The sequence below is a fragment of the Sinocyclocheilus anshuiensis genome, unplaced genomic scaffold (genome assembly GCF_001515605.1).
Source record: "Sinocyclocheilus anshuiensis isolate Anshui unplaced genomic scaffold, SAMN03320099.WGS_v1.1 scaffold480, whole genome shotgun sequence".
In the NCBI taxonomy this organism is placed as follows: Eukaryota; Metazoa; Chordata; class Actinopteri; order Cypriniformes; family Cyprinidae; genus Sinocyclocheilus; species Sinocyclocheilus anshuiensis.
The window spans coordinates 513,524-527,921 of record NW_015555743.1 but is presented as its reverse complement, the minus strand read 5'-3'; the positions used below and the strand labels follow the sequence as shown (position 1 = coordinate 527,921).

The 14,398-nt window shown below is 35.7% G+C and overlaps 1 protein-coding gene across 2 annotated transcripts in view; it reads right to left on the bottom strand.

Moving 5' to 3' along the window:
• Positions 1-3,210: 3,210 nt before the first annotated feature.
• The window catches only part of xrcc1 (X-ray repair complementing defective repair in Chinese hamster cells 1), a 26,659-nt gene continuing 15,471 nt past the window's right edge, over positions 3,211-14,398 (bottom strand). For both annotated transcript variants that reach the window (XM_016466880.1, XM_016466881.1), the window contains exons 12-18: positions 12,386-12,464; positions 12,074-12,164; positions 8,663-8,705; positions 7,663-7,805; positions 7,490-7,580; positions 7,257-7,332; positions 3,211-4,024 (exon numbers count right to left, since the gene is read on the bottom strand). In XM_016466880.1, coding sequence (XP_016322366.1) covers positions 3,917-4,024; positions 7,257-7,332; positions 7,490-7,580; positions 7,663-7,805; positions 8,663-8,705; positions 12,074-12,164; positions 12,386-12,464 — 631 coding nt within the window. In that variant the 3' untranslated portion in view covers positions 3,211-3,916. The remainder of the gene's footprint in view (positions 4,025-7,256; positions 7,333-7,489; positions 7,581-7,662; positions 7,806-8,662; positions 8,706-12,073; positions 12,165-12,385; positions 12,465-14,398) is intronic.

Sequence of the window (14,398 nt, the reverse complement as noted above, 5' to 3'; positions counted from 1 at the left end):
GCAGAGCATCCATTGCTGAGACACTGATGCAATGCTACATTTCTCCAAACCTGATGAAGAAACAAACTCATCCTAATTTTTGTTGGCCTGAAAATGACCACATTTTCATTTTTGGGTGAACTAGCCTATTCTTTCAAATAACAACTCATTTCACTTCCAAAATTTGACATTCAGACATTGAGAAAGCAAATGTAGTTCAGGACTTGATGTTATCCAGGAACAGATTGGATGGTGAAACATGTCGTTATGTGACAAGTTATTACATTTGCATGGAATATTATGAAGAGATTCAGATCCATATTTTAGGAGTTCTCTTGAACAACAGAGAGTTTAATAGATACATGAATACACGCATGTGTGCAGTTGTAAGTATATAAACTGTATGACACATAATGCGTCCTGAAATAGAAGCACAGATAAAACATAAACCTGCATTTCCTTAGAACTGTGCCACAGATTATTGCATCCATGCATAAATGCAAGTACAGCAGAAGTGTTGCATAGTCTTACAGCAAGACTGCAAATGGAAACTGTGGAAAAAAAGAGACAAAAAGTGCAAAATCCTGAACAAACAGGGATTTTACAAACAAGTTTTTTTTTAATGTTTAAAAGAGAAATGCTATGGGGTCACAAACGTTCAGATTCCGCACTAATTCTATGTAATTAATCAATTGTAATTCATTCTCATGTGAATCATTGCACAACTTTTCTTCTTCCATTCAAGCTCAAGATGCTCCTTGGAGACACTTAACATGGTTTAATTTAACTTTGTACTCAAATATCATTGGTTAGTAATGAAAACCTTCATATTAAATTATACACATTTAAAGAAGAATCATTAGATCATTAATTATCTCAGACTTTTGGACATCACCTCTGATTTTTTAGTAAAAACAGCAATTTTTTGACTTGAAATAATTCATGGATAACAATTCAATGCTCCATTGAAACAAACACTATACCTATGCAATGCTTGGAGATATTAGTGGAGACTGGGGCAAGTTGTCACATTTTGGGTGTGTGTGTGTGTGTGTGTGTGTGTTTTAAACTCTTTTTAATATTTCTCAGTGTGATTTTATTTGTAAAATACAGTTTACAGTAAACCAAATCCCAATATCAGGGCATATTGTTCCAGTATATGGGGTTAATTTACAATTTAGTTGCCTATAAACAACTATGAAACAAAAACCAAGTCAAAAAATGTAGGTTATAAGTATCAAAACCATTGTTTTGACTAATACTGTAATTAATCCACTGACTGAAATTACAGCACACGTGTGACAACTTGCCCCGAGCTGTCAACGATGAAAAATACTCGTCCCTTGAAGCTTCAGTTCAAATGGGTTCGGTTCAAATCTGCCTTCATAATGTCTTAATGTACATAATAGCTACTGAATGTTCATTTGAAGGACAGAATTTAGAAACGACCACCATGCAAAACAACTGCTAGAAAAAGCCCAAAGTTATTAAGATACAGACCTTGTGACAATTAGCCCCGGACTCAAAACGCAACGGCAAAGTGTGAAGAACGAATGTTGAAAAGTGACTTGCTGTCATTCAGCGGGAGCTTCACACGCATCTCAACAGTCCTACAACGAAACAACAGAAAATTATTTCATATTAATGTTGAATCAGAATAAAGATGTGATTGAGAAGCTGCAGATGCACCTGATCTCCTCATTTTCGCGCTCTGTTCCTCACAGGCTCGCGCCTCCTCCTCCTCCTCCCTCAGACACTATTCATCCGATTTATATTCGTTTACTTTAACAGTTATTATCGCCATAAAATAAAATAAAGCGCGTTAATAGCCGTAATAACTCACGCGGCTTATTCTCCTCGTGGCGGGACGACGAGCGGCTGATAAAGACTAATAGCGTTTCTTTATTTGCACAGATTGTCAGTTGAAATCAAAAGAAACCGTTAAAATTGTGTTTGTTTGAAATGTTATTGGATGAGCAGTGGTGGGAGCCGTTGATAAACGCACACCTGGACGTGCAATTTAAATTAACGCGCCAAAATGCTTTCCAACCGAATAAACGGTCACTAGAAGAAGAGTACAGATTTGAAAGACGGATAAAATGGGGTACAGATAGCTGGATAAATACAAAGTTACACGGATATAGATAGATATAGAAAAGGGTCATATGAAGGAGCATATTCCTACTTATGTTCCCATTTAATAACTGAAAAGAGATTTTTCTTTTCTGTATTAACTCGTGTGGCTTATTTCTTCTCATGACGGGACGAGCAGCTGATAAAAACTAATGGCGTTTCTTTATTTGCAAAGATTTTCAGTTTAAATGAAAAGAAACCGTTTAGGTTGTTTAAATGTTTAATTGGATGAGCGCTGTTGTGGGATCCGTTGATAAACGCCGCGCAATTTGAATTAACGCGCCAAATTGCTTTCCAACCGAATAAAGGTCACTAGAAGAGTACAGATTTGAAAGACGGTTAAAATAGGTACAGATAAAGACAGGTATAGAAAAGGATCGTTTGGAGATGCATATTCCTACTTTATGTATAGCTTTAATAACTAAAAAGAGATGTTAATATTATTTTTCCAGGTATCAGAGAACAAAAAGTCAATCCACTGTTAATTTGGGGAAATATGAAGACAAAAGGCGATTCTAGTTGGTCGTGAGCGGAGACCAAGTCACAAGTGAAAGACAGATTTCTTTAACGAGGTATAGAAATTAGAGACATCTAGCTCAAAAAAAGTTTAGTTTGATTAGTTTGAGGAAGAGAAAATGACTCAAAGAACTCAACTGTACGAACTGAATTCTCTTTGATGAATCCGTGCTTAAATATAAAACTGGGGTGGTTTGCTGGGACAGACACCAAACTAGTTAAGATGTTTTAGATAAATGGTTTTAGACAGCGTTTAAATCAGCTATATCAGCAACGAACAGTTTCCACCTGCAAATCAGGTATTAAGGTTTTGAATTATTGGATGAATTATTAGAAAAATGGTAAAATCACAAGAAAAATACCTTATAAACAGTAAGACAGACACAAGGCATTGGTTCTCCCAAAAAAAAGTAACTATTTTCCAACTTTATTCTGCAATTGCTTCAAATCAGAACTTCACAATATTAATTTCATTTAAAGAAAACAAAACAAAAGACATCAAAATTGAGACACACTTCAAAGGGAATCTGAAATAAAAACAGCAAACATCAAAACAACATTAAAACTGCGAGAGTTCAAATTTTCTACAAATATACCTAATCGATGTTTTTACAGCAGTAACTTTTTCTTAAATATGGTTCTTTGAATATTCAAAAAGCTCAAAACCAAAGCAATATTATTGTAATATTCTGTAGGCCACACCTACAGATGTTAAAATGCTTCGGTCTTGAGCAAAGCGATGAGGGCAACAAATGTAAATATGGATCAGCTAATCTATAATTGACCATATATGTAAACGCATATTAAATGAGTATGTTTTACATAAGTCAGATCCAAAAGAGACCTCAGGTTCAGGTCTTTAGTAATTAATATTTAACAGCTTCATAAACAGCTTTTGGATTGTTGGTAAAGCGGGTCATGAATATGGATCAGTCTTTTATCTCTGGGTTGGTGGGTTGGTATCTGACATTAGTTTCGCAAACATCAAAACAAAGACTTGTGACAGATACAGGCCAATAAATTTCAACACCAGACATGAAAATACATAAATTACTCATTCACACGCCCCTCTAAACCTGTATGATGCTCTTCTGTGGATCACAAAAGATGGCAAAAACAAAAAAAAGAGAAATTCATACGGGTTTGGAATGACATGAGGGCGAGTAAATGATGAGCGACTCTTAATTTATAGGTCGAACTATTCCTCTACGACGGCTATGGTCTCCTCAGGTCAAGGCTGGGAATTGATGGCTGCGTTCTCAAAGAGCAAGACGACTTAATCTCGCTCTTAAGGGACGACAGTGTAGGGCTGGTACGGTAGCATCTTCTGCCTGTCATTGATGGCGAAAATCCAGGTAGGTTTCACAAAGCTCAGATTGCCATTTTCCATCAAGGCCTGTAAAAAAAGACAGAACAGGCAGTAAAAGATGATGAAAAGGAAGAAAAGACCTTGAGACGTTTAAAAGAGCGGCGAGAGCTGGAGGCCGAGGGTTTTCATTACTACTGCGGCCCTGCCGGAGAACATCACACGAATGAATCGGGACAAACAGAACCAGATCTGAATGTGCTGTCGGTGAAGACTTTCTCAAAGCCTTTCAAATGTACAGTCTATTGTACAGCAGAACGATATGAAAAAGCCTGCAACTTGAAACCAGAAGGACAATTTTTTTTACAAAGCCTAACACATGAAGCCACTTGTTAGTGGCACTTGCCAAGTCAAGCCAAAAGACAATGGACTTAGTCAAAAAACAATGGCGTTTGCGAATACTGGTTCTTTAAAGGGGTCATATGATGCTGCTAAAAAGAACATTATTTTGATTTGTAGTCGTGTCCTCTTTTGGAAGACCAAACAAAGTAGTTTCGCTTTCACAACGAAGCACACAGCGTCTTCACGACATGGCGGCGGCAACAATACTACAGCGAGAATAAAAGTTACGCCTTCTTTCTTTGCGTGAACATTTGGGCGGCGTTATGCTAATCTTCCCACATAGTGACGTAGACATGTGGGGGCGTGTTAGAACGAGCCGTTTTAGGTAGGCGTGGCTGACTCTTAACTTTTATAAAGAATATCTCTTTGGATTTGAGACTTTAGTCTTTGCAACTTTACAGATCTTCTTTATGCACCAAGAGCTTGTAACACTCCAAAGAGAAAGGAAAAACTGAAATCGCATCATATGACCCTTTAAGTCATTTTATAGAGTCACAAAGGGCCATCTGTAGTAGAAAAATCTATATTCAGCATTGTCTTCCTTGTGACTTTTCTGTATCAGGGTTTCTGCAGGATTTTTAAGCTCAAATTTAAGACCTGCACAAATAAAATTAATACCATATGAGCGGGGTAGGGCAATGTTTATAGTAACATATTAAACTGTAAAATGACCGTAAAAAGGCAAGATTTAGTTCAGATACAAGTTTTCACAAAAACAGAAAGTTTTATAAAATGATACACTTCACATTTCAGCCTTTAAATGGATGAGTCGAAAGTATTAATTATTATATTAATTTAAAGGCACAATATGTAGGATTTTTGTGATAAAATATACAAAAACCACTTGCACAGTGTGATATGTTTCATGCAGTTGTGTACTTACGTCGTCCCAAAAGTTCCCAAGGATTTGTAAATCCAGAGAAATTCCTATTTTAAATAATGACCTGTTCCTCCCTAGTCTTTGTCGCCTATCAATGACATATCTGCACTATCCTCGGCTTCAGCACCATAGAAACTAAAAAAAAATGCTGCTGTACAGTTAAACTAAACCTAATGGCTGTCGGGAATAAAATTAAAATTAAATGAAAAGTGTTGACTGCAGCATTAAATTTAGATTCTTTTTACACGTTTTTACAGTGCTGTGTATTCTAACCAATCACACACGAGTCTGTTGAGTTTATGAACGCAATGGCCAATCAGAGGCGTTCAGATGAGTCATCTTCATCACCAGAAGAGGTTTTTGTTCAGTGTACGCGTTTGCTGACTGAACTCTGCTCCCACGTGAAATCTCTCATCATAAACAACAAAGTGCAGATGTACGTATGATGTAAGAGATTCATTCGCTGAATGAAACTGTGGAAGGTACAGGTAATGAAAAAATCTCATTCGTGAACATGATTCGTGAATTCCATACATAAAATGACATCTCGCATAGTTCCTCCCTTCTTTATATCATCGTCAAGCTTTGCCTTTGTTATTGTTTTGAAAATGTGATCTCTAGCGGCGAAAACTTACATATTGTGCCTTTAAACAATTATCAATAAATTATTATATTAATTAAATAACATATAAACACATTTTACTGTTTAGATTTTATAATGCATTATCTTCTTATCGATCCACCAGTTAATATTTACAGCTCAGCGTGTTTGCAGGGTAAAAACATGGGTCGATTTTCACTTTTGTCTGAACAAAAACAGCAGACGGGCTTATTGAAAATGCACATTTATTCTCTGCCAGCAGGTGGTGCTTTCGGAACGGCAGAAATATAACCGTTTCCCCGTTAACGGCAGTACACAAAGCAGCACAGCAGCTGACCTTGAAACATGTAGCGCTCATGTTTATTTAATGAAATCATAGCCTTCTGAAGTTTAATCGTCACATTAAGCTGTATTGCATTTCTGGTCTTTCCGTCCCCAAATTTAAGACCTCTTGATATCATAATTAAGACTTTCTTGTACAATTTAAAGGGCTCATATGATGCAATTTCATGTTTTTGGAGTGTTACAAGCTGTTCGTGCATATATAAGATTTGTGAATTTGCAAAGATTAAAGTCTCAAACCCAAAGAGATATTCTTTGTGAAAGTTAAGACTCATCCACGCCCTCCTAAAATGCCTCACGCCTCCACAAATCTACGTCACTGTGTTGGATGATTTGCATAACTCCGCCCAAATGTTTACGCAAAGAAAGAAGGCGTAGCTTTTATTCTCGCTGTAGTATTGTTGTCGTGGAGATGCTGTGTGTTTCCAAATATGGTAAGGGGCGTAAGATTTCCGTCACACGCTTGAGGTTTTCAGCCAATCACAACACACTGGATAGCTGGCCAATCAGAGCACACCTCGCTTTTCAGACCGATGAGCTTTGTAAAAATCAACGCGTTTCAGAAAGACAGGGCAGAGAGGAGCCACAATAATGTACAGTATGTGGAAAATAATGTGTTTTTTCAACCTTAAACCACGTAAACGCATTGCAACGTCATATGAATCCTATAAAACTTTTTATGGCCTTAAATTTGATACAACTACATTTAAGACTTTTTAAGGACCCTGCTGTATGTAATACGTGACCCTGGAGCACAAAAGCAGTCTTAAGTCGCTGGGGTATATTTGTAGCAATAGCCAACAATACATTGTATGGGTCAAAATTATTGATTTTTCTTTTATGCTAAAAACCATTAGGATATTAAGTAAAGATCATGTTCCATGAAGATATTTTGTAAATTTCCAGATTTTCAAATAGTTGTATCTCAGCCAAATATTGTACATCCTAACAAACCATACATCAATGGAAAGCTTATTTATTCAGATTTCAGATGATGTATAAATCTCAAGTTCAAAAAATGTACCCTTATGACTGGTTTTGTGCTCCAGGGTCACATATACCACCTACAGAGCTAAAAAACAAGACGCAATACTCACATCCTCAAACGATTCGTCCCATCCCTCGCTGGTGACGACAAACTGGACCTTCTCGCTCATGTAGTCTTCGACAGCTCTGAGGAATCAAACAGATCAGATCATTTCATCGGTCACGCTCCACCTACAGCCTCTCGAAGGCCTGTCAGCGCTAACGCCATTCCTCTGAAGCGCTTCAAATGGATTATGAACGCTTCACACTCTTAAGCTCATCTGAATGCACGTCTGTCTCGTACCCGTTGAAGGCAATGATGTAGCGTTGCAGTTGCCTCTTCTGGTTGTCAGGGAACTTGCCGTAAAGATAGAAGCGTTTTCCTGTTAGGAAGTCTGAAGGAGAGAAAAATGAAGATGATTTATTAAATGTAATACTCAGACGTCCAAGTCAGGATGAAGTGGCGAGGCGTCAGACCTGGTAGTTCGGGGATGGGTTTATCCTCCTCTTCCTCAGCATCCGTGTTCTCATCAGTAGAGCCGCCGTACAGATCTTCATCTTTCACCTGAACCGCTGCACTTTCCTTCGCTGCTTTCTTCCTCCTGCTCTCCATTTCCACCCTGAAACAGTCGAATATAAACACTGGAGCATTACGCATGTTTTAGCCAGCAGTTGATTATAATGCATCATCAAATTGGCCAAAATATTTAATAAACAAGCATACAAAGGCCCGGCCAATGTGTTTTTGTTTATTAAATATTTTAGGTCATTTCTGGCATACACTACCATTTTTTTTAAATAAATTAATCATTTTATTCAGCAATGACATATTAAATTTATCAAAAGTGATAGAAATTTTTGTAACATTACTACTTCAAATAAATGCTGTTCTTTTTAAACTTTCTAGTCACTTAAAAAAAAATCCTGGGAAAAAAAAGCAAAAGCATAAAAGATAATCAGCATATTAGAATGATTTCTGAAGATCATGTGACACTGAAGACTGGAGTAATGATGCTGAAAATACAGCTGCGCATCACAGAAATAAATTAGAGTTTAACAGATATTCACATAGAAAACAGTTATTTTAAACTGTAATAATATTTCACAATTTTTACTGCATTTTTGATCAAGTAAACGCAGCCCTGTAGAGACCTTTTTCAAAAACATTAAAAAAATGAATGAAAATGAAATCTATAGAGTTTTGTGCAACTTCGCAAACATAGGGAAAATTACTGGCTTAAAAACAGAACTGGATTGCATGTTTTGAATGAAGGAGAGCACTGTATCTGATTAACACAATCTGAAATAACTCTTCTTCAGCTGCATTTAGACATTATTCAAGAGCCTGAATAATGAGACTCTCAAGACAACTGGGAAAGGAGCACAAAGCGGGAACATCAAAGGACAATTACCAGCCTTATGAGAATGTCGATCAACATGTAATGATGACGTATTTAGAAAGCAATAAATGTCTGACCTGTTCAGCTCATCTTCAGTGTCCATGCCAGACCCGTCATCCGCTGAGAGTGGAGGTTATGTCCAAAACAGTATATAAAGGTAACAAAACACATAAATAAATCATGCAATCTATTTTGCATAGTCCATAAAATAAAATGCCTTACAAATGAAAGGTGCTTTATCTCATTTGATTATTTTCTCCTTTTATTTGGATCTTGATAGACGTGAAGCAAATCTAATTAATCATTCTGACAGTGTAAAAATAAGTTCTGAGATATCAAAAAAACATAAATAAATAAATAAACATTAATGCGGCTTCCTCCCTTTGACGACAGGGTTATTATAGTTAAAACAAACATACAAAAAAATTGTTCATAAGTTGAATTACTTTAAAAATGTCAAATTAAACCATCATTATAGCTAGTTGTCAAGATTTTTTTCATTTTGTTTAATTTGATGTACTAAAACAACTAAATAAAAAATGAAAAAATTTTTTTTTTAATTTAAAAAAAAATTTATATTTTAAAAATGTATAAATACTAGGGATGTGCATCTCATGACTGAGGCCGATACGATACGAATCTCGATGCATAGCCAACGATATGATACATTAAAGATACATATGAAGCGATGCAGTGCGATCCGATTTCGATTCGATTCAACACAATGCGATTCGATGCAATGGAGAAAATATGATCACTTTTAATGCCTCAAGGCCTGTTTCATAAAACAAGTTTACCAAAAAAGCCAGGCTTATTTCAGTTAGTCTGACTCATTGTCAAATGATTTGGTTCCATAAAGCAAATTTAACATTTAACATCATTAAAATGAAAATAAATAATAAAGAAAATGACTTCTAAACTGCTATAAGAAGCACACATGAACTCATTTGAGCTTAGTAATTAGTACTGAACTAGCTTACATTTGATTTACACATTACAATAGTACCTTTACAGTTACTGCTATCATAAAAATACACTTATATGAAGGTTTAAAATTCTACAAAAGGCACATTTAATGTCCAACAACAAATATTTTATCAAAATTTATATTTTACTCAGAATTATTGCGCTCCTATTCGATTGCGCTCTGTCTGTTTAGTTGCAGCTGCGCTCGTTTTCCCCGATGCAAATATGTTAGAAACGATGCATCGCGATACAAACGCCGACTTGTAGCCGATGCACACTTTTTAAACCGATGCATCGCATCGTTAACTTTTTATGCCGATGCCCCGAGCGAATCTGGGAATCTTCGAATCCCTAATAAAAACACAAGGAAATGACTTAAAAACTCTAACTAAAATTTAAATTAAAACAGAAAAAAATTACTAATGTTAATAAAAACAATAATACTGGCGGTCTCTATTTTTGCAGTATTCTATGTTTCTTTGTCCCAGACCTGCCCACTTATGGTCGTGCTAATATATCAACCTGCGGCATAAATGCTCAGCCCTAATAGCAGCGTCCATAATCAATGATTCATCGTTTTCCTCTGAATGGTTTTAAGTTGCATGAACACATCCAGGGGAGCGAGGCTTGCTCTTCCAGCCCCTCAATTTACATAGAAATGAGAAACATGCCCAAGTCTCGTCTGTGCGAATGCTGCGGGCGAGTGCCTCTAGCACTTCCAGCCTCTCCAATCCAACCGCTCTTTATGTTTTTTATTTCTCCTGATTGATTGGAGCGCTGCTTTACACGCACTTCATTAACCCGGCCTCTCCTGTCCTCCCTCGTAATCGTGCGACACGCAGCCGGAGTGAAGGGACCCCACGGCAAACGGGTTCACATGCTAACGGTTTTCAACGGGGGCCTGAGCGCTGTTGACAAGCCTTACCTGTTCTGGCACAATCAGCTTCTACTGATTGAGATCATTGCTGTGTTATCTTCTATATGGCTGTCATGGTTTACATGCACAGATTCTGTTTAAGCCGTAAGGTCATGCATACGCTCAAAGGCCACTCATTTATTGGAAGGAAAGGTCATCAACGGTTTAAGCTTGATGCATTAAGCTCTTGAATCTTGAAGCAAAACGAAATCGGCACAACTACATTATCAACCATAAACACGACCCTGCTTCACATGTAAATGAATTTATTGAGGTCCTTGCCTGCTTTTTTTAATGCCATGTGCGCATGTCTGTTTAAATTTTGTGAAATAATTTTTCGTTATTTGAAATAAAGCTGAAATTTGTAATTAATTGAAATAAAGCTGAAAGATATAAATATTAGATGAAAAACCAACTTAAACGTAAATGAAAATTAGAAATGCTGCTTTGGAATACTTTATAATAGAAATAGGAAAAATTGAACAGAAATACTTTCTAAAATAGTTTTAGTCAGTTTAGTACTTAAACTTGAGATAAATATGAATTGAAGCTAAATAGAAATTACTGAAACTTAAAACTAAAATTGAAAATTTTCATTAATTGAAAAAGCTGAAAAATATAAACAGTAGATGGAAAAATGACTTAAATGTAAAAGAAAATTAGAAATGCTGCTTTGGCAACTAACTACAATAAAACAGTTTTAGTCGTTTTAGTCGAAATAAATAATTTTTATAAATAGAAATCTAAACAGAATTATAAAAAAATGACGAAAATAAGAGAGATCAAGATCAAATAACTTAAAACTAAAATATTTTCATTCATTAAAAAAGCTGCAATATTCTAAACATTAGACGAAAAAACTTCAATGTAAACACAAAAAATAGAAATGTGGCTTTGGCAGCTAACTAAAATAAAACAGTTTTAGCCATTTTAGTATTTGAAATAAATTTTATAAATTAAGCTAAATAGAAATATAAAAAAAAAATTATAATTACAAAAAGATCAAATTATTTTAAACTAAAACTGAAAAATTTAATTAATTGAAAAATCGGAAAGAATATAAATATTAGATGAAAAAGGGACTTAAACGTAAATGAAAATTAAATAAAATATGTTTAGTACTTAAACTTGAAATACATGTGAATATATTTAAAACTAATAAATATCACAGAAAATACTGAATACTAAAATTATAGACATTTAAGCTAATTCAAAACATGATTAAATTCTATAAAAGTATTTCAGTAAATATAATAAACTTTTATACTAAAATAAAAAATACTTATTTCACTCACTGAAATGCAAATCAATTTCTAACCTTTATATAATGTGTTTCTTCGATTGGAATTCTGTCTCTATACGTTAAAATAAACCTACCATAAAAATACAGACCCTTCATTTCTTTGTAAGTGGGCAAACTTACAAAATCAGCAGGGGATCAAATAAATATTTCCCCACTGTATTCAGAGTATTGTGACTCATGCTGCACTAGACTCTTGTCCAATCAAAAGCTCTCTAGAATAAGATCGTCACTGCTAAATATGAAAAGATGTTTTCAGTAGAAGATAACAAGCTTGCATACTCCATTTCTACTCCTTGTCTTTACCTGGATCTTCAGCATCTGTTGAACCTCCGTACTCCTCCTCTTTCTTAATCGGCTGCTTTTTTGGGGTCGTCTGCCTCTTTTCTGGTGTTTTCTAGGGAAGAAATGCTAATGCATTAATGTCACTCATGTGTTTCCTGCTTGTGACAGGAAGTCAACGAATCTGAGGATGTCGTCTCTATGGCAACAACACGCCGCATCAAGGTTATAAAGCTCTTTTCATTCACAAATGAAGACTTTGATGGGAAGACAGTCGGTTTTGCGTGTTTCTTGAGACGTCATTCCTAAAACATATACGACAGACAAAGCAAGTACCGCTTTCTGCGTCTCCTCCTCGCTCTCATCCTCTTCTGCCTCACTCTCTGAACTGGACTCGGCTCCATTCATGAGATACCTGGAAAAACAACGAGAAACAGAGATTGAGTTTAACTGGAACTGGATGGGAATGTCTGAACATGGAGTCCAGGAGCTGAAATAAGTCTGACGGCTTTGATGGCGATTCCAGGAACAGGATTAAGACTGTAAACACTCATGAAGAATCACACACATGCATATGTGACCCTGCAGCACAAAAGCAGTCTTAAGTCGCTGGGGTATATTTGTAGCAATAGCCAACAATACATTGTATGGGTCAAAATTATTCATTTTTCTTTTATGCCAAAAATCATTAGGATATTAAGTAAAGATCATGTTCCATGAAGATATTTTGTAAATGTCCTACCGTAAATATATCAAAACTTAATTTTTGATTAGTAATATGCATTGCTAAGAACTTCATTTGAACAACTTTAAAGATGATTTTCTCAATATTTAGATTTTTTTGCACCCTCAGATTCCAGATTTTCAAATATTGTCCTATCATAACAAACCATACATCAATGGAAAGCTATTTATTCAGATTTCAGATGATGCATACATCTCAATTTCGAAAAATTGACCCTTATGACTGGTTTTGTGCTCCAGGGTCTCAAATGAGATGCACAAACAAACCAGTCCTGGTGTATTTAGGCCATTATAGACATTTTTCTTTGTGTACCTTTACATTTTGCACATTTGCTCTATTAAACAATGAAAAAAAAAATATATATATATATATATATTGTCATCATTTCATCCTTGAGTTGTTATAAATCTATGGAGGCTTATTTCTGCCAAGCAAAAAAATAAATAATTATTATTATTATATATATATAAATCATATCTCATATCATCATAAGTCAATTCTGAGAAAAAAAGGTCAGAATTGTGAGATGTAATCGCAAGTTTATATCTCACAATTACGAGTTACCAATTGACATATAAACTCAATTCTGAGCAAAAAGTCACAGTTGTCGAGTTATAAACTATAAAACAAAACATTTCAGGTGTAAACTCAAATTCTGACCTTTTTTTCTCAGAATTTCCTCAAAGATGCAATTCGGAGGATAAAGTCAATTGCAAGATAAAAAGTCGCAACTACCTATTTATATTTTGTGGTGGAGTTTATATCTTGCAATTCAGACTTTTTCTCAGACTTACAAGATTATAATATAAAGTCGAGTTTGCACCTCACAGTTAATAAACTTTATATATTGCAATTGAGTTATTAACTGTGAGATGCAAACTCAGAATTCTGAGAGAAAAAAATTGAAATGCAAAATAAAGTCGCAACTACCTTTTTTATATTTTTGGTGGTGGAAATCAGCTTCTATATAAATCTGCATGACTTTCTGTAATAACATTTTTTTGCAGAATGTCAAGAATGTTCTTTTACCTTTAAAATAATGGGGATTTGGGCCTTAAATAAATGCGTTTCATTGAAAACAGGAAATGTTTTTACATGTTTTAGGTGAGATATTCTTTTAAAATGTGCATGAAAAACGCAATCACTCAATGTCTGCTTTATCAAGCAGAAGTATTTTTGGGAATAACAGAAAAGTGAAAATACACTTCCACTGCTGAAAAACGAGTTCGGAAGTTCTGCAAGGGCACACACCTGAGCTGATCCGTGTGTGTGAGAGTGCATGTGTGTGTGTGAGTGTGTGTGTGATTGTGTGTGTGTGTGTGTGTATGTGTGTGTGTGTGAGTGCGTGTGTGCGCGCGAGTGTGTGCGTGCGAGTGTGTGTGCGTACGAGTGTGTGTGTGTGCGCGCGCGTGTGTGATTGTGTGTGCGTGTTAGTGTGTGTATGTGCGCGAGTGTGTGTGTGTGAGCGTGTGTGTGAGCGTGTGTGCGAGTGTGTGTGTGCGTGTGTGTGAGTGAGTGTGTGTGAGTGAGCGTGTGCGAGTGTGTGTGAGTGTGTGTGTGAGTGTGCGAGTGTGTGTGCGCGAGTGTGTGAGCGTGTGTGTGTG